The sequence below is a fragment of the Salvia hispanica genome, chromosome 3, assembly GCF_029641045.1.
Source record: "Salvia hispanica isolate PSC_SH4W2 chromosome 3, Shi_PSC_v1, whole genome shotgun sequence".
Classification (NCBI taxonomy): domain Eukaryota; kingdom Viridiplantae; phylum Streptophyta; class Magnoliopsida; order Lamiales; family Lamiaceae; genus Salvia; species Salvia hispanica.
The window spans coordinates 38,452,863-38,475,733 of record NC_142694.1 but is presented as its reverse complement, the minus strand read 5'-3'; the positions used below and the strand labels follow the sequence as shown (position 1 = coordinate 38,475,733).

At 36.1% G+C, this 22,871-nt stretch overlaps 5 protein-coding genes across 10 annotated transcripts; 3 read left to right on the top strand and 2 right to left on the bottom strand.

Moving 5' to 3' along the window:
- The first annotated feature begins 123 nt into the window (after positions 1-123).
- On the top strand, positions 124-3,328 carry LOC148930689 (Per1-like family protein). The gene is made up of 5 exons (XM_089068777.1): positions 124-472; positions 1,352-1,613; positions 1,728-1,924; positions 2,240-2,427; positions 2,809-3,328. The coding sequence occupies exons 1-5, from the start codon at positions 378-380 to the stop codon at positions 3,093-3,095; spliced, it is 1,029 nt and encodes a 342-aa protein (XP_088924903.1). The 5' UTR covers positions 124-377; the 3' UTR covers positions 3,096-3,328.
- A 474-nt stretch (positions 3,329-3,802) lies between these two features.
- Positions 3,803-4,654, bottom strand: LOC148930688 (dehydration-responsive element-binding protein 1E-like). The gene has a single exon (XM_089068778.1). The coding sequence runs from the start codon at positions 4,574-4,576 to the stop codon at positions 3,986-3,988; it is 591 nt and encodes a 196-aa protein (XP_088924904.1). The 5' UTR covers positions 4,577-4,654; the 3' UTR covers positions 3,803-3,985.
- A 4,285-nt stretch (positions 4,655-8,939) lies between these two features.
- On the bottom strand, positions 8,940-9,886 carry LOC148930687 (Integrase-type DNA-binding superfamily protein). Its single transcript, XM_089067652.1, has one exon. The coding sequence runs from the start codon at positions 9,833-9,835 to the stop codon at positions 9,299-9,301; it is 537 nt and encodes a 178-aa protein (XP_088923778.1). The 5' UTR covers positions 9,836-9,886; the 3' UTR covers positions 8,940-9,298.
- A 1,191-nt stretch (positions 9,887-11,077) lies between these two features.
- Positions 11,078-13,401, top strand: LOC148930686 (TraB family protein). Its single transcript, XM_089067348.1, has 7 exons — positions 11,078-11,539; positions 11,801-11,916; positions 12,297-12,385; positions 12,469-12,543; positions 12,652-12,747; positions 12,830-12,925; positions 13,018-13,401. The coding sequence occupies exons 1-7, from the start codon at positions 11,154-11,156 to the stop codon at positions 13,270-13,272; spliced, it is 1,113 nt and encodes a 370-aa protein (XP_088923474.1). The 5' UTR covers positions 11,078-11,153; the 3' UTR covers positions 13,273-13,401.
- Positions 13,402-18,072: 4,671 nt separating this feature from the next.
- LOC148930685 (serine/arginine-rich splicing factor RS40-like) lies at positions 18,073-21,972 on the top strand. Of its 6 annotated transcripts, none has more exons than XM_089068337.1 (6): positions 18,073-18,166; positions 18,834-18,951; positions 20,425-20,537; positions 20,650-20,885; positions 21,010-21,657; positions 21,748-21,972. In XM_089068337.1, the coding sequence occupies exons 2-6, from the start codon at positions 18,846-18,848 to the stop codon at positions 21,764-21,766; spliced, it is 1,122 nt and encodes a 373-aa protein (XP_088924463.1). In that variant the 5' UTR covers positions 18,073-18,166; positions 18,834-18,845; the 3' UTR covers positions 21,767-21,972. The 6 variants fall into 6 exon arrangements, with proteins under 6 accessions (XP_088924463.1, XP_088924464.1, XP_088924468.1 ...); XM_089068338.1 differs by having other exon boundaries at positions 18,073-18,189; XM_089068342.1 differs by having other exon boundaries at positions 18,143-18,166; positions 18,834-20,221.
- Positions 21,973-22,871: the final 899 nt, after the last annotated feature.

The window sequence follows — 22,871 nt, the reverse complement described above, 5'->3', positions numbered from 1 at the left end:
TTCAAATTATGATATAGACTAGAATTGAAAAAATAGTTATTATCCGCGTTAAAGATCTGATTTTATTTAGTTAATTTAATTTGTAATGTAGGTTAAATAAAAGGCAAATGTAAAGTATTGTAAGGTCGTGAACTGGAGAGGGCGAGATCGTAAGCAAGAACAGATATTGATATATCTCATCGATTACTCCTCGTCCACCGTTTCAAAGAGAAGAATCAGTAGCAGTAAATTCCTACACTCCCTGAAGATTCATCTTCCCCAGCAGGAGGGGGAAGTTGCTGAACCAGATCCACATCTACTATTCAATTCAGTTGAATCCCTTTGAGCTTACTTTTCCATTCCTTGGCCTCTGGAGCTGATTACAATCCCCAAATCCCATGGAACGGCGTCGTTTCATTCTCTTCCTGGCTGCCCTATCCTGCTTTCTCGGATTTCACGAAGCCAGCCCCGGTGACTCTGATCCACTCTACAGGTAACAGATTGTCTGTTTGTATTCCAAGATTTTTTATTTTCTTGGGTTTCTTTTATTGGAATCTTGCTTCGCTACTACATGTAGAGTGTTCAAGTATCGATCCTGTTGTGGTTGAGCTTGATAATTGGAATATTGTCGATTTAATTGGAGTGTGAGGTAGTCAAGAAATCATGATATGTGGAAGCTTGAACTGATCTTGCTATCAACTTTAGTCTATGCAGTTTTTGTTGCAATCTTAACTTCGTACTAATTAAACAGGTTTTGGAAGTAATCAGTTAATACGAGTTTATAGTGAAAATTTGTTACCCTGCATTTAGTTAAAATTTTCTTTGTTATAAGTTGTCCTAACTGCATATTTGACCGGTTCTTGAAACCGAAACTAATCTGAAGTGACAGGGAATGTTGTGATTTTCTTTCATGGGATTGGAGATTCAGATTATAGTGGAAGTGTATATACATCTAGTGGGTAGTTGTGTGGCTTCTTATTGTTGTCTTGCACTCTTATGCATCTCATCAAAGTTCACTGCAATAGGAGGATATTTTGACTGGTCGGTCAGTACTCTTATTTTGTCTGTTACGTTGACTTGGCTGAAAGATTCGTTGATCAGTAACCATCTGTGATCTTATTATTTTTGAGCTTGCGGTTGGAACAACTTTCTGTGTCATGATGCGTGTTTGTCTTTGTAGTCATAGTGTAATATACCCCATTGTGCATTTTGACTCTGAACTTTCGTTTATTGTGGTATTAGATAAATCTAGAAACAAAGTTGTGAATCAGGATGGATAAGTATTTTCTTGAGACAGCAGATATATATATTCATATGGCTCGTTTGTGCTCGTGCCTTTGTTATTTTTTGAAAATTTTGATTGCACTGCTAGGGCTTGTGTTTTGCAATGCGAGAAGACTGGCTGTGTGGGGGACAAGTGCTTCCAACACTGTAACTTTTCCTCAGACGGAAACCCCATTGATGGCCCATGGTATCTGCAGGAGCCACTATACATTCAGTGGAAGCAATGGGACTGCCGCAGTGACTGTCGTTACCACTGCATGCTCTCTAGAGAAGAAGAAAGACAGGAACTTGGCTACAAGCCTGTAAAGTACCATGGCAAGTGGCCATTCAAGCGTATTTCTGGGATCCAGGTAAAAAGGCAGTGTAATTTGTGCAGAAAATGCTTTTCCTTAATCCTTCGTGTACTGTTGCCTTTTGGCCATAATAGTGTTCGTGAGTGCGCTAAATCTAATTAACGTGTTCAGGAACCTGTTTCGGTTGCTTTCTCTGCTCTTAATCTTGCGGTACAGTTTCATGGATGGGTATCTTTCTACATCCTTGTAAACTACAAACTGCCCTTTAGACCAAACAAGAAGACATATTATGAATACACAGGTCTCTGGAACATATATGCAATCTTCGCAGTGAATGCCTGGCTTTGGAGTGCAGTTTTCCACAGTCGGTGCGCTCCATCACTCTTTATTGTCATATTTAGTGCATATAATATTCTGGAGTAACATTGGAGGAATTTATTAAATGATTCCTTTGTCAGTAATCTTAACTTGAAAACTTATATAACGGTGCTTATGATTCATTGGTATGAGAGAAACTGTATGCCAATGAAGAAAGGATATTAACAGCATTGCAATTTTGGTTCGGTTCAATATACTATATACAAATGTATTATTAATATTACTTACAATATTTTGGGGGTTAGGGTAGTGTGAGATATGGCCTTCCTGTTCTAATTTCGAGATATTCTGCAAAATGCATGCAGAGATGTTGATTTGACTGAGAAGCTGGACTACTCATCTGCAGTGGCATTACTTGGATGTTCTCTTATGCTGGCTATAATACGAGCTTTCAGTGTGAAGCTTGAGGCTGCACGGGTCATGGTTTCAGCTCCCTTGATAGCATTTGTGACAACTCATATCCTGTATTTGAACTTTTATGAACTCGACTACGGTAATCCTTCTGAATCCCATTACTGTCAAGCTAGTTTGAATCATTTGCATCTTAGTGAGAGAGTTACCAGTGTGAAGTTTTACTTAGATTTTTATTAGGATGGTATATTAGCAAGGTACAAATCTGAAATGGAGGAAATTTGCAGTATTCTTCTTTGGTAATATTGTAGTAGTAGTATCCGTTTTTAACCGCGTTACCTCCTTGTAATGACTGAGGGTGCATTCTTGGTTGCTAATCTATCATAAGAAAGGGATGGTTTTTAATGAATCGGAACATAATTATTTTCTACTACATAACACTGAAACATTTATGGAAAGGGATGGATATATGCATCAAATTCATACAACACCTCTGGAGCCAACGAGATGTGTATTTTTGCAGGATTGAACATGAAAGTTTGTGTGGCGATGGGCGTGCTACAGATAGTTATCTGGGCAGTTTGGGGCGGCGTCTCTGGCCACCCTTCCCGTTGGAAGCTGTGGGTGGTTGTACTCGGAGGCGCTCTTGCCATGCTCTTGGAGATTTATGATTTCCCTCCGTACTTGGGGCTTGTTGACGCTCATGCCCTTTGGCACGCAACCACAATTCCACTGACCTACCTATGGTGGAGTTTCGTGAGGGATGATGCAGTGCATAGGACCTCGGTTCTCCTCAAGAAGACGAAGTAGTAACATCTGTTGATGCGCCCCTCTCCTTGATTCGTCGTTGTATGTTGTTTCTTTTTTTCTCACAGTTGTTGCACTTCCTAAATGTGCTACTGATTGTGGGTTTCTTTGGGTTTGGTTATCTGAAAATATTGAGTTGTGATAAGGTTAATCTTTCTGACCACTTAGACTTTCTTCATCAACTCTTTGGAGCTTACAACTTGCCTTCTAATAGATTTTACTTCCTTGGAAAAACATCTCAAATTCTTGTCCTTGTTTCTCATTGTTTAGTCCTTGTTAACACTATTTGTTTTGTTTTATATATTCAATTTGATTTTAATATTTTAAAAAATATTATTGATTGTCATTAATTTTACAAATTCCTCAAGTGTGATACATTCATCTCATCTCTAACTTCAAATAAATGAATAAATTATCAACTTGAGTTGGCTTTGACTTTTTATGTAATTAGTAAAATTAATGATGTAAATAACATTTTTAAGGTATTATAATCAAATAAATGTATAAACAAAACTACTATTGCTAAATGTGAATTAAATGAAACTTGTGGTCATATTTTTATGTACTCCATATCTATGATTTCACGTATATTTTATCGTTTTGGTATGTATGCCATCACCAGTCTCATTTCAGTTTATAATTAGGTTTCACATATCATTAATTTGTTTCATTCATATTTGATTATAAAAAAAATAATATATAAAGGGAGATTCAATGTTCAACTATCTTTACTCAAATGTATTTCATCATATTTTAAAAATCTAAACCACCACAAAAGTATAGAGCAATGGAGTAGTATCATTTTGTTTTATTGCATGACATTTACAAGTAAAACCTCTCCACTTGCCAAAAAATAATCAAGTTGAAAGAATTCCTAGTCCTAACTATATATATCAAATAAAAAAACTCCATAACTCCACGTCAGCAGTATCCTCCACGTCATAACCATAGTAGTGAGGTGGCGGCAGCATCATCCCCTCCGCCATATTCATCAACAGCCCATGCATCCCCTCCTCCTCCTCCACGAACCACCCATTCTCCGGCAATACCTCGGCCGACCGCTCCTCATCCTCATCCTGCAGTCCAGGCCGGAAGGCCTCCGCTGCCTGGACAGCCGCCCTCCTGATGTCCTGTGCGTCTGCGGACGCAGGGACAGGCAGGCGCCAGGCCGAGTCCGCGAAGTTGAGGCACGCGGACCGGCCCCGCAGCGCCAGGGCCGCCACGTCGTGCGCACGCGCCGCCATCTCGACGGTGGGGTAGGTCCCGAGCCATATCCTCGACTTCTTGTTGGGCTCCCTCACCTCGCACACCCACTTGCCGGAGCTCCGCCGCCGCACGCCCCGGTAGACCGGGTGGCGCGTCTCCCGGAACTTCTTCCTCCCCGCCCGCTTCTTCGGGTTGTCGGAGGCGAGCTTCACCTCGCTGCTCTCGGACGACGACTCGCCCGAAAACGAGGAATGCACGCGTGGAAAATGATTGTTCATTGTAAGAATCGTATGAATCTTGAAAATTTAGTGTTAGAGTGAAAGGAGGAGTGATGTGTGTTTATTTATATGTGTTGAATTGGAATGATTAAATAATGATTGATGAAATTGGAAAAGGGATTATAAATTATAATGTAAACACGGATATGTGGATAAGGTGACAGTTAGGCTGCACACGGTTTGTACCTTTTCGGGACTAATAAGATACGCGAAAGGGGTTATTAATGGTACAAGTCGTCGAAGCGGATTAATGGGCCACGTGGCGCCCATACGGTTATTTAATTGGGATTTGACTGATGAGATGAGTATTTAATGAGATAGGGACACTCTCAGTTCATTGTATCACTGTTTAAGGGAAGCAACAAGCTAGAAGCTTCCCCCATCTACACACTTACTATCTTAATCGCGTTTTATTGGGTAGGGTTGGATATATGTATGGTCTCTTTCGTTAGAGCTAGTGTAACTGATATGTTTCACTTGATTTTAGGAGTCATTTGTTCTTACTCACATCGTCCCTAATTAAATGTCTCATATTTCACCAGCATAAATTTTAAGAATTGTTTGACTTTATATAGGAAAGTAGATAGAAAAGTTAGTGGAATGTAGGTCTATTTTTATATATTGATTTTATAATAAAATGTGAGTGAAATGAGTTAGTAGAATGTAGGGTCCACTTACCAAATAGAGTAAAAGTGAAATGAGACATTTGATGGTGGACGGACAAAAAAGGAAAAATGAGACATTTAATGGCGGACGGAGGGAGTGCTATTTTATATTGCATTTTCAATATGTGAATATCTCAACATATTTACGTGTATGAGCATTTTTGTATTTGTTTGAAAAAGATCTATCAGTCTTGTTACCTCCGACTGCAGGCTTGTTTAGATACCATGTCAAATTTTATGGGGCTAGGTACAATTGACGACTCATGTGAAAATATTTCTAGCATACTCCCTCCGGTCCTCATTAAATGTCACATATTTGACCGGTGCGGATTTTAAGAAATTGCTTGACTTTGTGAAGAAGTTGGTGGAAAAAGTTAGTGAAATATGGATCTCACTTTTATATTGAATAGAATAAGTTAATGGAATGTGGGAGTCATTTACTAAAAGTAGGAAAAGTAAAATGAGACATTTATTAGAGACCATTCAAATAAGGAAATATGGGACATTTAATGGGGATTTGAGGGAGTACTTGTTATATAAAGAGAGATCAACTAGTACTGTACTATAATGAGTTTTGATCTAAAAAGATTGGTTACATAAATTGTGGCTACTAAATATGTAGATTATTTATTTTTAGTTTATATTTTCAATAGTATGGGACAGCTCATATGTAAATGTCATTAATAGTATTAATCCACTCTACTGAGCTTCATTATTTATGGTCAAATTTTGCTTATAAAATTATAATTTGGTCAAAGCTTATTCTTTAACACAATGTGTGTATCACACATCCATAATTTACCATGTTAGTTCTATGATCTCTCAAAATCTAGACCCGGTTGCAAAATATCCCCGTCCTCCATTAATTGTCATCGATTGACTTGGCATGGATTTAAAAAAATATAGTGAAACGTGAATCTTACTTTTATATAATTTTATTAATAAAATGTGAGTAGAATGGATTAATGGAATATGAGATTTACTATCAAAAATAGTAAAAAGTAAGAGTGTTAATTAATTGGGAATAAAAAAAAAAAAATTCATGCCAATTAACGAGGGAAGGGAAGGAGGGAATAACCCAATAAGCTTATTGGGGCGCAACTTAATCTGTAAAATATTTATATTGTAATAATTAGGTTACAGATCGAACATAGACAACACTATAACTTGGTAGATGATCATTCGTCTGAAAAGAATATAAATCAAAATTTAAAACAAATTTGTCTTTTGTAGAAGAATAATGCTATGTGGTCACAATGTGGCTGGCCACACAGTGACAGTTTTGTAAATAATAGAAAAATATAATAATAATTAAATAATTGGTTTAAATAGTGCTCATGTACTTTTACATAATCACCCTTTTCCTCCACTCTACATATTAGTACTTCTGCCACTCTATTTCCCCAAAATAATTAAAATCAGATCCTTAAAACCATGAACAATTAATCCTCAACTAATAAAGTATGTACATTTATCCCTTTATTGCATATACCAAAAATTTCCGATCATAGTTAAATTTTTTTTTTTTATTTAGGAAAGTTTCACTATAAATTAAATCATTTTTATAAGTATGATAGTACTATGTTATATTCCCTTCATCCAATAAAAATATGGACATATAATATAACAAGAAAATTAAGACAGAATTGATAAAGTAAGAGAGATGAAAATATTGATAGTTAAATTAGTGTTAGTGATAGTAAGACTCACATTATTATTAGTGTTTATGGGTAGTATAAGTGGTAAATAATTTGATGTATAGAAGTAAATAGTATTCATTTTCAATTAAATATATTATTGATATCACTTTTAATTGGAAATACCTTACCATGTTTATTTTCATTTTCAATTAAATATATTAGTGATATTATTCCATTTCAACCTTCTTATATATATTAAATCACCTTCAAGAGAAAATTCCATAATATTGTACTACTAATCAAATAAAATTTGTAAATTATAATTTAAAAAAATTAGATGTGATATAATTATTATTGTTTATTAAAGTTTTTTCTATTGTTGTATTATAGACTATTACAGTGTCATAACATAATTTTTCAAATTATCATTAATTTCAAATTTTAACACTATTATTAATATTTATAAATTTATTAATTTTATTATTATTATTATTTAATTAATAGTGTAAAACATGACACTGCACTATGGCATGTACGGTAAAAATATTTTATATGTTAATTATAATAATAAATTATACTCCACTACATTTACTTAACATTATTAATTCTTATTATAAACATAAACCTAAGAAAATAAGAAAAGAAAGGGTACGTGTAAAGCATATGTCTATTTCTGGGTTAATATAAGAAAAGGATAGAATAGTCCTGAAAATTTTGATAGTATCTAAGTGCATTAAATTTCATTAAAATGGGCTCAATTTTCAATTAAAAATCTGATTATGGCCAGCCATAATGTGGCCATTTAGCATCACTCTTTGTAGAATGGGTAGGGCTACCCGGTGAGCGCCCGCGGCTTAACGGTTAATAACTGCCAAATCTTCTATAGAAACGCGTGATACACGTGCTAATCAATGGGATACTTGAAGGGCCCAATAAAAGAGTGACATAAATAATGAGAAAGTTCTTTCTCACTTCTTTTTGTTTTTTATGTTTTACTTTCAATTTTCTTTTTTCTCTCATTGGATTTTGCCAGCAAAGGTGGGTAAGAAGCAGCAGCATCACGATGATTAGAGAGGCATATGGCATCGCTATACGTTGATATTTCCAATAATTCTTAACCATAAACCAAGCACTTGTTAATAATAAAATTTAATAAATTGAGTAATTGCATTATATGGCTTTGGAAAAAGAAAAGGAGAAAATTGTTGTCGAATAGAAAGCACACACACTTTAAAGAGTTTAATTAGAGTGGAAGAGGTATGATTTTGCTGCCTTTTTGTCGTGTAGCAGCTTTTGGAACAGAGCGAGATCAACTTCCTTATTTTGAACATATCTCATTATTTTCTAGATGACCGATTTGGGAACTTTTCCCAAAAACCTTTCACTATTTATGTCTTATTTATATATAAATAAAACCATTTTCAGCTTTTAAAATTGTAAAGATATGCTCATAATGGTTTCGTTGAATGAATTTGCAACACTGATGATTTCTACATGCTTCACAACCAATTCATCATTATGTACAAAAGTGCAGTTTAATACTATTTCCGTTCATAAATTTAAGGTCACTTTTTATGGACCTGACTTTTAATAAAAAATTAAGTAATTGTGATTTCATTTGTGGAGTATAAAGATAAATGGAGAAAGATCCTACCATATATTGTTAAATGATGAAGAGTAAATTATTCTTTATTGTTTTCTAAAATGCTCCACTAAGATAAACTAAAAAATAAAGAGCATAGTCGAGTAGATTATAAAAGATTTTTAGTACTCTAATGTTGTTATATATATCACTGTTAATTTTGTTTAGTTCATGTTAGTACTATTGTTTATAGTATTTTGGTTTATACATTTATATAAAATTGGTTTATACATTTATCTAATTTTTATATCAAAATTAGAAAGATCATACTCTAGGGACAGACGAAAAAAAAATAGTTTATATTTTTTAGGGACGGAGGGAGTATAAAATTCATAATATCAATTAACTAACACTAAATGATAGTAATGCTGTCATATAGTGCTTGTATAATATTGGTATCACAAAGTTGCACACAGTGAAAGCTATAATACAGAAACTTTACATATTGTCATATATAGAATAGAATACAATTATAAAAAGTGGAACGAACTTAATAATTTGATATACTTATATTTGCTCAAAACAGCATAATGTAGCACTTCTTCAAACAGCTTCCAACAGTAATACATAATTTATCCTTAATATTCACTCAAATTTAACATTTCCTCAGCTCTTATTCATAAAAGCAGGCCGCTACCAAAGCCACAGTTTAATGCGGCTGTGTGAGGAAAATTTCAGACATGGCGGCGGCGGAAAATTCAGAGCCGGCGGCAGCCCAACCGCCCGCTCCCGAATCCACACATATATAATATAATAAAATATAATACCAGAGGGGTCAGGGGTAGCTCCAGAGATTGTCATTTCTGGAGTAATCCTCCGCCGACCCCTCGTCCTCCGCGGGAGCCTTCCCCCGCGGAGGACTGACAAGCATGCCCTGGGCCATATCGTCGAGCAGCTTCGGCATGCCAAACAGCGCTTCCTCGTCCACAAACTCATGGCTGCTCGACGACGCTGCCCAGGGCTGGCCGGGGCCGTCGTTCCGCGGGGCGATGGCGGAGGCGGCTGCGGAAGCGGCCGCCCGTATGTCCTCGTCCGAGAAGGAGGCCGGCATCGGGTACGTGGGGGCGAGGCCGGGGAAGTTGACGGCGGCCTCCGGGCCTCGGAGGGCGAGGGCCGCCACGTCGTAGGCGGCGGCCGCCATCTCGGGGGTGGCGTAGGTCCCGAGCCAAATGCGCGCGGTCTGGCGCGGCTTCCGGATCTCCGACACCCATTTCCCGCTCCGGCACCGGATGCCGCGGTAGCTGGGGTGGCGGCCGGACCTTGGGGAGGCGGCGGCGGGCGGCGGCGGGAGGGAGGCGTCTTCAGCAGCCATGCATTCCAATTTTGGGGGAAATATTGGAATAAGGGAAGGTTTGGATTTGGTGTAATTTGGACACATGGGATAAACGTGTAGAAGGGGATTTATAAAAGAGAAAGAAAAGGCGCGGGAAAATCGTGGGGCCATAAATTGTCTGACAGCTTCTGGTAGAATCTATTGTACTAGTTTAAGGTTAGCTGTATTGTAAGATTGTCTCACTCTGACTTACTGACTCACTCACTGCTCTCAATCTAACGCGCAAACACACGGATGGGACAGACACTTGACACTCTCACTTTCCTCCTTTTAATTTCCAGCTCATAAACATTTAAATATAATTACGACTTGTTTAATTATTTTATAGTCTAATGTTCTAGTGCCAAGTGTGACTCGTTTGATTTTTGTCTTTTTGGATTATTGGAATTATTTGCTGCTGTATTTGGGTGTTATTTAGATTGGTGGGATCCATTATTCATTTATTCCTGTATCTCTAAATATCTACAGAATAGAATAGTATCTATGGTACCTTCCAATTCCAACTGTTGTATTTCTGAATTATTCGGTTATTGAATAGAATTGGATTGTGTCGGTATCCAAACTAACAAGTTCATTTTAAATTTTAATTATTTCTTGTTGATGGTATCAAAATTTGCTTCTAAATACATAAAAGCGAGATCATGAATGAAGCATAAAAAAAATCTCAACATTCAATAAGAAGACAACCAGTTTATGAACAATTGTGTAAGCATGATATAGCAAGGCCGAACACAACTAACATCAACCTTATTTTTGTTTTACTACAAAAGAGATCTTTGTACTTTAACATATTTCCAAAATTATACGATGTTACAGAGATTCTAATAGTACAAGATTGCAGACGTTAAAATGACAAGCCAACGACAACTACTTGTTAATTCAAGCGGGAAGTATATCATTTCCTAACGTAGAAATTTGATTGGTGCTCCTTCAACGTCACTATTTTAGATTTAGATTTATACACACGATAAAATTAGTAATGTTTAGACTTTGACGATTACTGATATGCTGAAGTCGTGCATATTCAAATTGATGAATTATAATACATACACGTTCCTTATTCCTTAACATACCTTTCTATGTGACTCAAACTTTGACGTCAAAAATATTTTATCACTAAGCTACGATATCAATGATGGAAAGTATAAACAAAATAAAATGACGACAATAATAACAAAATAAAAATCTGATCTTTTTTCATATTGATTAAAGAAAAAAGAAAAGAAGAGATTTTGGACTTGAGGTTCAGACTCTTGCACTTATCTTTGGAACAAAAGATCAAACAGTTTGTGTGTCCATGGAATTCTTGAGCATGAAAGCTTCACCATCTCCATTCCCAATCCTCGCTCCAATCTCCACCGTTCAACTATCATGCCGCGCGGCCTCCGTCATCCCTTCCCCACCTCCCACCTTCAACTTCAAGAAGGAGATTCTCGAAATCTCCACCGCCTCAATCGCCGAATCCCACCCACAGCTACTCGATTTGGCCAAAAATGACACCTTGGTCCTCGTCACGAAACCCCAATACGGCGCCGTTCCGCCCTGGCGAAGCGAGTTTGTCGAGCCCGACGCGATTTGGATAATTGGGACTACCCACGTTTCCCAGGAATCAGCATCTGATGTTGAAAGGGTTATTCGAGCCGTTAACCCCCAAAACGTCGTCGTCGAGCTCTGCAGAAGCAGGCAAGTTTTGGGGGTTCAATTCTGTTATTGATTTTATTCAATTGAGCTTTGTTGAAGTAGGAAACTGTTTTTCCCCCAATTATATTTGTCTTTAATGCCTCACTTGCTGTTATTGATCTGGTTGAATCAATATATGTTGTGGATTGTGGGATGTTGTTATGCTCATCTACCTAAATTTGGGGGAAAGTCTCAGCTCTTTAAGAACCATGCTTGATTTTCCAAACTATGGCTTACTTCAGCTGTTGCAGAGCTGTGTTTCAGAGCTGGGATCATGTATGTTCCAGATAATGGTGATCAGAATCATCAGCTACGATCGAGCATGTTCTCTCTCACCGGAACTGGATTCTTTGGCGCCATTGGCCGGAGCATCAACTTAGGTTCGTATGCATGACCTCGTATTTTGAAAAATGAGTGACTGTTTTCTGATAGAGATTTTCCCTTTCTTATGTTTTAATTGTCAAGAAATATAGCGTGTTGTTTCAGTCGGGAGCCTGTCAGTAGCTTACTATAAATCGGGCTTATCTTTCTTCGTTTTAATTGTCAAGAGATATAGTTTGAGTTCGTCGCGTTGTTTCAGTTAGGACTCTGTCAGTAGCTTGTTATGAATGGCATTTATGTTCCTACGTTTTAATTGTCGAGAAATATAGTTTGAGTGCTTTGTTGAATCGTTACTGTCCCATTCTTTTTCTTTTCTGCGTTCTCTGCCTATTTTCCAGTTCAGCACCAGCATCTTCTCTATCGTTTTCCTACATGGCAGGTGGGCAAACTGCTTTAGCACTACGGTTGCTCTTGGCTACGTTCTCTTCCAAATTATCTTCAGATATTAATCGTCCCTTTGGTGATGAGGTAAAAAAATTCATAGGTTTGTAAATCATATTGTGAATGTAATTTGATTGAGCAAGTTTGCATTGTGGATTTCGAATTTCCAGTTTCGTGCTGCAAGAAAGGTTGCTGAAGAAATCGGCGCTCAGTTAGTCTTGGGGGATCGTCCAATCGAGATAACTGTGAGAAACTCCTTTTTGCCATTCTTTTTGTTGGAAATATTTGATTTCTCTCCATTCTGATTCTGTCGATTGAAGGAAATCTGAATTGCTATCGTCATCCTTTTTCAGCTTGAAAGGGCATGGAATTCTCTGAAATGGAAGGAAAAACTAAGTCTCGTCTCCACTATTCTTCGTGGAATGACATCATCCGTTAAGCCAGTCGAGGTTTGTCAACCGAATCTTTACTTTCGTTTCAATATCAAAGCCATTGGTGACAGCAGCTTTCAGATGTCGGTTACCCTTTCAGGAACCTACCGGAGGTGACAGCAGCTTTCAGCTGTACGAGCAGCTGAGTTTATCATATCCGTCGCTGCTGCCTCCTCTCATACACGAGCGAGACACTGTAAGTAGTTCAAACGTAACCATTTCTTCAGTGATCAAATGTTCTGCTTCCGACTAAATTGACATACTAAAATGAAACGCGTGTGAATCCAGTTTCTAGCGTGGTCCCTGAAAAGAAGCAAAGCCGTGAATAAGAGTGTGAACGTGGTTGGAGTGATCGGTAAGGGGCACATGAATGGAGTCATATACTCATTGGTGTCGGACACAGGGAACTTGCGCTTCAGGGACCTCGCTGGGAAGAAAGAGCGCGGTGGGTGGGCTGCTTCCGTTGCCCGAGACTTGGTTCGAGACACGGTAATTGGTGGTGTGCTATGGCTAATATATGAGCACTTCAAGCCAGTCTTTTAGAACCATGTTCATATCCTTTATCTAAGTTTGGCTTCATAATAATGGCCAGCATATACAAGGTTGTGGTTTTTATTTGTCAACAATGTTATTTTTATTTATATTGATGATAAAAAAGAATTTAAAGTTAAAGCTGCTTAGTAAAAAATTCCTTGTTACACAATTGGAGATATTTGAGTATGAATATATGATATTCATAATATAGAAATTGGTTCTTTTTATTAATTGTAATCGGTTCTTTTTATTAATTTTAATCGGTTCTTTTTCATGGTTAAATAAATAGAATCTTTTAATTGGTTCTTCTTGGATTGGCTTTACGTTATTAAATGTATATAGTGATATAGGCAAAACTAATTCATTCATAAAAAGGCATAATTAATAGCCTCTAAAATTATGGATATCCAATTGTAAAAATGAAAATATGATAATTTACGGGTACTATTTTGTTGCAAAATTATCATAATCAAATTTCGTTGATACACACACTATTATCTCTATTACATATACTACTCACATTATGAAATGTCCAATTAAATTAGTAATTGTGAGGAAAACTTGAAAAGGAGGTGTTTGTAATATTTAAACACTTCATAATATATGCAATGGAAAAATCTGAAGAAACACACATTATAATTAAAATACAATAAATTTTATTAATTCTGAAAATCTTCTCAGAAAAAGAAAGCCTACAAATGAACCCTGCATTATTTGGTAAGTAGCTTTAAATGTGATTATTTGACACAGATATTCTAGATTAATTACATCATGAAAAATTTAATCCCATTCTTCATTTCAAACTTATTCCCAATTTGGCCATAATTAATTGTTTAATCAAGCCAACCATAGTATGGTTCACAAATGGCACTCAAATTGAGTTTTCACTTTTCACACACAAACTACAAAAACAGAAAAAGTTGCAAAAGAAAACAAAAAGACAAGTTATATAAATTAGTGCTTCGTATTGTCATTTTTATTGATTGCAATCATTACCTTTTCCACATCTACAAAGTTGACTAACTGCATTAAATTATCTCTTCATCAGCAATTTGTCAAAAGAAAGAAGAAGAAAAAAAGTCATGGAAAGGGGAGGAAGTAATATTCCACCAACCAACTATTCACCAATTGATGATGCCATTAGTATTTTGGTTGTAGATGATGACATAACATGCCTTGCTATTGTTGCTGCCATACTCAAGAAGCTCAAATATGAAGGTAAACCCTCTATATATGTGTGTGTGTGTATGTACATAAATCTCTAAATGACCTTTAAATCAAAAAGATATAGTACTATACGTAAAAAGGGAGCATCTAAAAGGTTCTAAAGGTGAAACCCTAACTTTTCACAATCTTGAAAATTTTCCTTTTTTTTTTTGCAACAGTTGTGACTGTGAAGCACCCAAATGATGCCTTATGCACGCTACGAATCAAGGGGGGCACGTTTGATTTGGTCATATCGGATGTGCACATGCCGGATATGAATGGATTCGAGCTGCAACGAGCTATAACACAAGAATTCAACCTGCCTGTAGTTTGTAAGTTTCATAATATTACATATATGTATGTTGCTGAATTATTTATGCATGTGTATGTGAGTAAATAATTTGTGTGTGTGTTTTTAAAGTGATGTCAGCAGATGACAAAGAGGAAGTAGCTTTGAAAGGTTTGGAGAGTGGTGCTGCATTTTTCATTATGAAGCCAATAACAACTGATGATTTGAAGGATTTGTGGCAATTTGCTGCCATGAAAAGGAAAGAAAATGCTAATGCTTTTGAGGAGAGACAGACATATATTGATTCAGATGAATCAGTGAATGAAGATGATGATGGCAAGAGAAAATCACCTAAGAAAGAGAGGTGTGAGGAAAAGAATGGGGAAAATTCTCAATCTTACTCACAGAAAAAACCTAAAATTGTTTGGACTAATTCTCTGCATAATCGGTTCTTGGAAGCTATTAGAAGTATTGGTCTTGAAAGTAAGTTTCATTATTTTAATTCAATGTTTTTTTGGTTTAATTTTTGTTATTAATAATGAAATGATCATGTGTAGGAGCTGTTCCAAAGAAAATTCTTGAAGTGATGAATGTTCCTGGGTTGACTAGAGAAAATGTAGCAAGTCATTTGCAGGTTCTTTTTTTTTTTTTTTTTTTTTTAATAATCCTCAGATAACCATATTTGATGTATTAGATATATGTTTATAAATTAAGTAACCTCATATCATCATTGGGTTGTATGTTTGATTATGAGCTTCTCAAATCCAAAGGTTAATTAGTGAATCTCAAGATATCTTGTCAAGAATGGAGATGTTATAAGTGCTAATCCGGGCTTGGTACGGTTCGATTTATTGAGCATATTAACGATGTTTTATCCAAAAATCAATTTGTGATAAAATCCGTGACTCACTAAGTATTTAAGTTGATGTCTTTATTATACCGTGCATATTTATACGGGATGTAGGGTTTTGGTTGTTCCTATTCACGTATCAGATACGTTTCAATAAATGCGATTGTATCTAGCTCTCGTATTTATACGAACGGTCCCTTTTTACCAATTTTATTAAATGCAATAACTTCTCAATTGCGCAGAAATACCGGATCTTCCTAAGGCGAGTATCAGACGCAAGCTACAAAATACAATACTCGTCTTCTTCGTCGTCGTCTTCGCACAAGGGCTTAACTAGCAGGAATCTCAAACTAAACCCTGAATCACCAAGACTCTCAACCCTAATGCCCAACACCTTGAGCAAACTCACCTATCAAAACCCTACTTCACAACTCACCATAACCACCCAATCAAGACCACTCCCCAATGTAGGAAGCTGGCAAAACCCAACCCCAAACCTAGTACCTTGTCAGGATCATGACTCTACCGCGCAGGGCTACTGTGGGACCCCCCGCGCCACGATCCTTAGCAACCCTTCCAATATAGCCCTAGAAGATCCATCCAATGCTTTCCAAAATCCTACTATTCATCCTCTTCAAAGCAATAGTAGTGCTGCTGCAAATGATTTTGATCAACTGTGCAATGCTATTGCAGATTATGAGATGCCACTGCTGCCTTTGGTATCTCAAGAATCTGATCATATCCCAGTTTTTGATCTGTCTGAACTCGAAATCTTGTCGCCTCAACAAGGCTCTTTCGGCATAAATTTTCAGAGTCAATTCACCATTCAAAACCAGCCACCGGTTCATTCTTTAGCCTATATCTATATATGAAATTTCAATTCCTTTTTTCTGTTAACTCTTGTTTCATTTTCACAGCAGAATAATGGAGGTGAAAGCTCGAACCTTTATGGAAAACAGCTTAACTGGGACAGCTTTGTAAATGTTGCAAATTCTTTGGATCAGCCTCAGAATCAGGCAAGAATTTACTATTGATTTTTCTCACTAATTAACATGCTTTTAATATGAAATTATATATGTCTTGATCCTTTTTTTGTGAAAACTATAAATTAATATAGATTCAAAGCAACCAATTCAGTAACTCTCAAGAATTTACCACCTCTTCTCAGCTCAATGGACCAGCACCTCAACCAACTAATGAGGTATATGATACTCTTATTATTTAATAAACTTTTTCTGCTTATTCACTTATCTAATTATTCTTCATTTGATGTAACTAGCAGGAAGGTTTTGCCAACTCTCTAGATTTTGGCACATATAAAATGAATGCTGTTACTCCTGCTCATGAGGTATGTTTTTTTCTCCTTTAATCACTTCAATCTATTTTATTGTAGATACTTTGGAATTTATATACATATAAATTTTATGTTTTGTTTCAGCAAAATGAGGATGACTTTCTGGAGTCTTTGCTTGCCTCATTTCAAGAGGATCACATACTCAAAGGATCGATATCAACCTTGTAGAGAAGAGGCTGTTGTTGATGTCTACATGTTTTAGGAATAACAATTATGTAATTTGTGGAGTATGCATCCTCAGTCACCATAATAATTAATAAAGTTTTCTGTTTTTGTTAATAATGTTTTAGGTGTTTATATTTATGTTTGTTTTTAAACGAGTGAATGTAATGGTAATTTAACTTAGTTAAATGTAATTATTTCAAAAATTTATCAAAGTTATCTCTAATCTTTACTAATTATATCAATTATAGTCCAATTTTTTCAACATTCCAATTTAATCAAATCATTTTCAGATAATTCTTAAAAAAAATTAATACTACTATATTCTTATACATTTATATTAGAGAACTAAAATAGGCTGACACTGTTGTGTCATGATTTCATTGTTGGAATGAAATTTTGAATTTTGATGATAAAAAATGATAGATAGAAAAAAGATCGAGATATAATTGTTAAGTTGCAAAAATGGGATAATGTTGATACTATTGTTAAAAATTAGAAATAAATGTATTAAATTTCAAGATTGGGATAAATTTCATTAAAGAAGTGGAACTACTGCTCCCTTTGTCCCTGGAAATTTGTCACTTATTTTCTTTTCTGTTCGTCCTTAAAAAAATTTCACCTTTCACCTTTACCATTTTTTATAGTGGATCATACATTCCACTAACTCATTCTCACTCACATTTTATTTTAAAACTTATATATAAAAGTATGACTCACATGCAACTAACTTTTTTAACCCACTTTTTATTTATATTTTTTAAAATCTATCCCGGTCAAATTGTGTCAAATTTTAAGGGACGGGGGGAGCCGTATTTTTTAAAAAATCAATCCCAACTTTAAATTTTAGGAAAATAAAAACAAGGCATCATGCCGGGGATCTTTGGATGATTTACGAAAATGACCAATAAGCCCCTGGTCCAAATATAAATATCTGAGTATAATCACTGTCTGTAGCTGACGAATTCTTAGCTGAAAAGGTACATTTTCTCTCCTCGAGAGCTCGCAATCGCAGCAATTAGGGTTTCGATTTACTCCAGAGGTGCGGAATTTCGAGATTTAATTGTAAAGATTCATCTTTTACCCCGATCTGTGAGCTCTTTTAGCTGTCGGTTTTGCTCTCGCATGTTGTTTTATATAAGTTAATTCTGTCTTGGTATGAGATATTTGGGGAAAAATTGATGTTTCATCACTTGTTTGAATGTTAGTAATGTTCAGCCATGTTTAATTTTTGGATAAGCAGCAAATTCTTTATGGTTTTTAAATTCAATATATTTGCGCTTGTTTCTTCTTCTGCTATTGAATTTAGGAGGTATTGCTCCTTGAAACGAAAAGATTGTGGGTTTGGATTGTATTTGAACTGTGCATTTAGCTGATTTGATAAAGTTAAGAAATTTAGCTCGTCTAGTATATATGCTTCTGTAGTTGTATCAAATCCAATACAAAAGTTGTGTCTGAAATTTTAAAATTAGTCCCTTTATTGGTGTGAACCTGAACATCATTAAGCCTTTAAAGCCTTCACAACTTATTTCATCCAGATCTTTGATTATTTGAAGTAGTTGTAATAATACGTAAAGCTTTTCTCAAATGCAGCTTGGTACTGGTGATGTTCATCATTCATATGCAATAAAACATTGTGGTGAAGCTTGTAAATTTTAAAATTTGCCTCTTACTATTATGAAATTGTGGTCTTTCTTTGTGTGTATCAGAATTGAAGAGCAATGAGACCAGTTTTTTGTGGAAATTTCGAGTATGATGCTCGGCAGTCTGATGTGGAGAGACTCTTCAGAAGATATGGGAAAGTCGACAGGGTTGATATGAAGTCTGGTAAGTCTGATGTGTTTAGTTTTTACTTTTTGTTGCCAAAGTATTAGCTTTTAGCCAATGGAATTCTTTTTAATAAACCCATTTCATTAATAACCCTTCATCTCTACACATTTAAGGTTCTCCGATGGTCATCCAAGGTTCTCTTAAAGCATAGTATCATTTTTGGCATATTAGCTCTAGGCAGGTTAAAAATTAGAAGTCAATTTTCTTTTTCGCTTTGTGAAATCAGTGGAGGTGATCTAAGTCTAAAAGTAGCTTCCTTTCCTGATTAAATATAATTAAAGTTGGTGTCTGTTTATATGCTAATGCTATTCATACACAAGGATAGTAAAATACTACTTCATAGTCATTTGCACTGTGTTTTGGAGAAGCAAATGTATCCACAAGGGTATGAGTCTGCTTTAACAAATCACTACCATGCGGTTTTTGTTCCTAAAGGAGTATAACTGCTGGAATGTTATGACATAAGAACTGCAGAGACTGACTAGCGCCAGAAGGAACTCATACGGTGAAAAATTTCCCCGTTTAGCAACTATATTGATATTTTCATGACTAGTGACAGAGTGATGGTAGGGTAAGTCCATTATATTTACAAGGTTTTTTTGTGCCTGTTGTTTGTAGTTACATAGTAGAGTACATCAGTTATGAGCTCATTTGTATTTAATTTATTTAGATAAGTGTTCATATGTCATGAATAAAATATGGTAGAGATCAGTAATCATCTTAGAAGACAAATGGAGTGGAAGATGGCTGCGGTGACTAGGCATTGGAAGGTTTCTCTGCTCACTGAAGTGACTTCAGTTCAATACCATGTGAACATGCACATGGGCGACAAAAGTGATGCCTTGTTGCCTTACATAGGCTGTTGGGATGTGTTTAAAATAAGCAAAATATATCTTTTCTAAGTCTGAGAACCCCCCCATATTCAACTGATTTTTTGGCGCAGGAATCATTGCAATATCGATTCATTTCCCAGCTGATGGAAGGGTTTCCTCTGCATTTCATTTCCTGACAGTGACAAGCATCCTCTTCTAACTTCCTAGGAGAGCTCTCTGATCATCCATGACATCACCATCACGCATTTTCATGTGTCATTCTTGACTTCATTCCTCATGACTTTAGCCCAACCTACATTTTTCCACGTTACACGCAGACCTCGAAGTTGAGGCAGCTGAATAAGTCAGAGAAGGCACACACTTTACCTTGTGCTGTAATGGAACATCCACCTTTGGATAGTTGTTCATTGACATTGCTCACTTCGTTGGCTAAGGTCTGTTACTGATTAAACTGGTCAATAGTTTGGGTACCTAGGGCAGGTCTTTTCGTAATGTTACCAGGCAACATGGAATGGGTTTGTCCATCTATGATGGATCATAAGATACGTCTGAAGAGGTTTCCCACAATTGGCTGCACTAAATAGTTTAAGGTTTGGTGATGTTAACAGAAGGCTCTTGAACATTTTTTTGTTATCAGGTTTTGCTTTTGTCTACATGGAGGATGAAAGGGATGCTGCGGATGCAATTCGTTCACTTGACCGAGTTGAATTTGGTAGGAAGGGTCGTCGACTTCGTGTTGAGTGGACCAAGGTAATATGCCCATTTCTGCTGAATCTACTCTTGGAAGCTATTACTATATGTTTTTTATTCTTCTATTCAATTATTAAATGCTTGCATTCCTAAAACCACTTTTGTGCCCCAGCAAGAACGGAGTAGCAGGCGGCCAGAAAGCTCCAAAAAAACTTCATCTAACACAAGACCCTCAAAGACCCTCTTTGTCATAAACTTTGATCCGTATCATACAAGAACAAGAGATTTAGAAAGACATTTTGATCCTTACGGAAAAATATTAAATATAAGGGTGAGGAGAAATTTTGCGTTCATTCAGTTTGAATCTCTGGAAGATGCATCAAAAGCTTTGGATGCTACTAACATGAGGTGAGTTTAGACTTTAGACTAGATATATTATGTTCTTGAACTTTAGCATATCTCTCCACTGAGCTTTCTCTTGTAAAATAATGTTGAGGATGTGTTAATTTTACTGTTTGTGTATGCTGTGCAGCAAATTGTTGGATCGTGTTATTACGGTTGAATTTGCTATCAAGGATGATGATGATCGGCGAAACGGAAATAGCCCTGACCGAGCTCGTGACAGATCACCTAGGAGAGGCTATGATAGGGCAAGATCTCAGAGTCCGTACAGGAGAGAGAGGGGCAGTCCTGATTATGGGCACAGTCGTGGCCGTAGCCCAAGTCCGTATCGCAGAGAGCGAGCAAGTCCTGACTATACTCGTGGGAGTAGCCGGAGCCCCAATAGGAAGGTAAGGAGGAGCCCCATTAGGAAGGAAAGGGATAGCTCGGATAGGAAGGAAAGGGAGAGTCCCGATAGGAAGGTAAGGGGGAGCCCCGATAGGAAGGAAAGGGAAAATAGACGCGATCATGAGCGGAGTCCAAGTCCTGAGAAAGAGGAGGGAGAGACTACTGATCACAACAATGAACAAAGCTTAAGCCCTCAAACAAAGAGGCCCAATGGTGATATAAGCAATGGCCTGAATCCAGGAAAGAGTGAAAGTCCCGGGTATGATTGTGAACCCCGTGTAAGTCCTCAAGGAGAGAAAACTGAGAAGGCATCTATCCCTGATGACTTTGCTGGTGATAGATCTCCAGCTTACAGTGATGGAGAAAGCCCCCCGCCCGATAGATTTGGGAGGTATGCTTTTTTCATTGTGTTTGTGTTTATAATTGGACTTCTGTGTATGCATATGTATGTACTGATCCACTGCTTGTTACTGCAATGCAGCCAGTCGCCCGGGGCATGAGAAAAATATTGATTGCCTCCATCTGCAACGTCGATTGTTCCATAGAAGGTATGTGCTAGATACTGCAGCTCACCAGCCTTGCCAGTGACATTTTATTAGCTATATCTTCCTTTTGTATGCACATTGCTTTGTTGTATTCAAATTCTGCTTCTGGACTTAACAGAATGTAACGTTTTGCTTCTATTTTCTTCAACCAAGATTCTCAATGTTGTGTGTGATTCATCTACTAATCTTGTTTAACCGTTTGATACTTACATTGAGAAATGCTAAGATACAAAAGTGAAGTTAAATGATTGGCTTTTCTTATGTATCAAATATTCAATAAACTCTGAAAACAAGTCTTTTTCTATGTTCAAACACCCTTAGGATCCAAGCTAGCCAATGAAATCTAACAAAATCATCAGTATTTACAGTTTTGTTTGTTTTATGGTTCTTTTAGTTTCTTATTTGTTAAGAGGTATGAAATGCATTATATATAATTAAATGTTTCCATGTATTTTATTGTATTTTTGGATTTTAAAATTTTAATACAAATAAATTTTACGTAATTTTATAGTACTCCTATTTCTTAACTCAACCAAGGTGAAGGAAACTGTTTTAGTTTATTTTAGAACTCTATAATCTTATGAATAAAAATTATAAAATTATGACTTGATGTTAATCTATCTAACATTTAAAATAAAAATTGAAACGTAGCTCGAAGATAATTACCCAAATATTAGCTTTTTATACTTAAATTGAACATAATATATACCTAAATATTATCGTTTTATAATTTAATATAATTTTCCTTGTATTTATCTTGATATTGTCTATAAAATATTTAGAGTATATGATAAGCCTCTAGACCAGGATAATAGTCTATGTAAATCTAATTATGAATGATGAAAATAAACTGAGTAATGCTCATGCTTGTTTCAATTCATTTTCACATATTTATACATCTCTATACATAATCACAATAATAATCATTCTAATCACTAACTTCATTGTCATTTATCAATGCTTCCAATAGTTCGATTATTTCAAGTGATTAACCTGAAATAGACTTATTAAAAATCAAGTGATCTCAGTAAGTGTCATCACTACAAATGTAGATACAAAC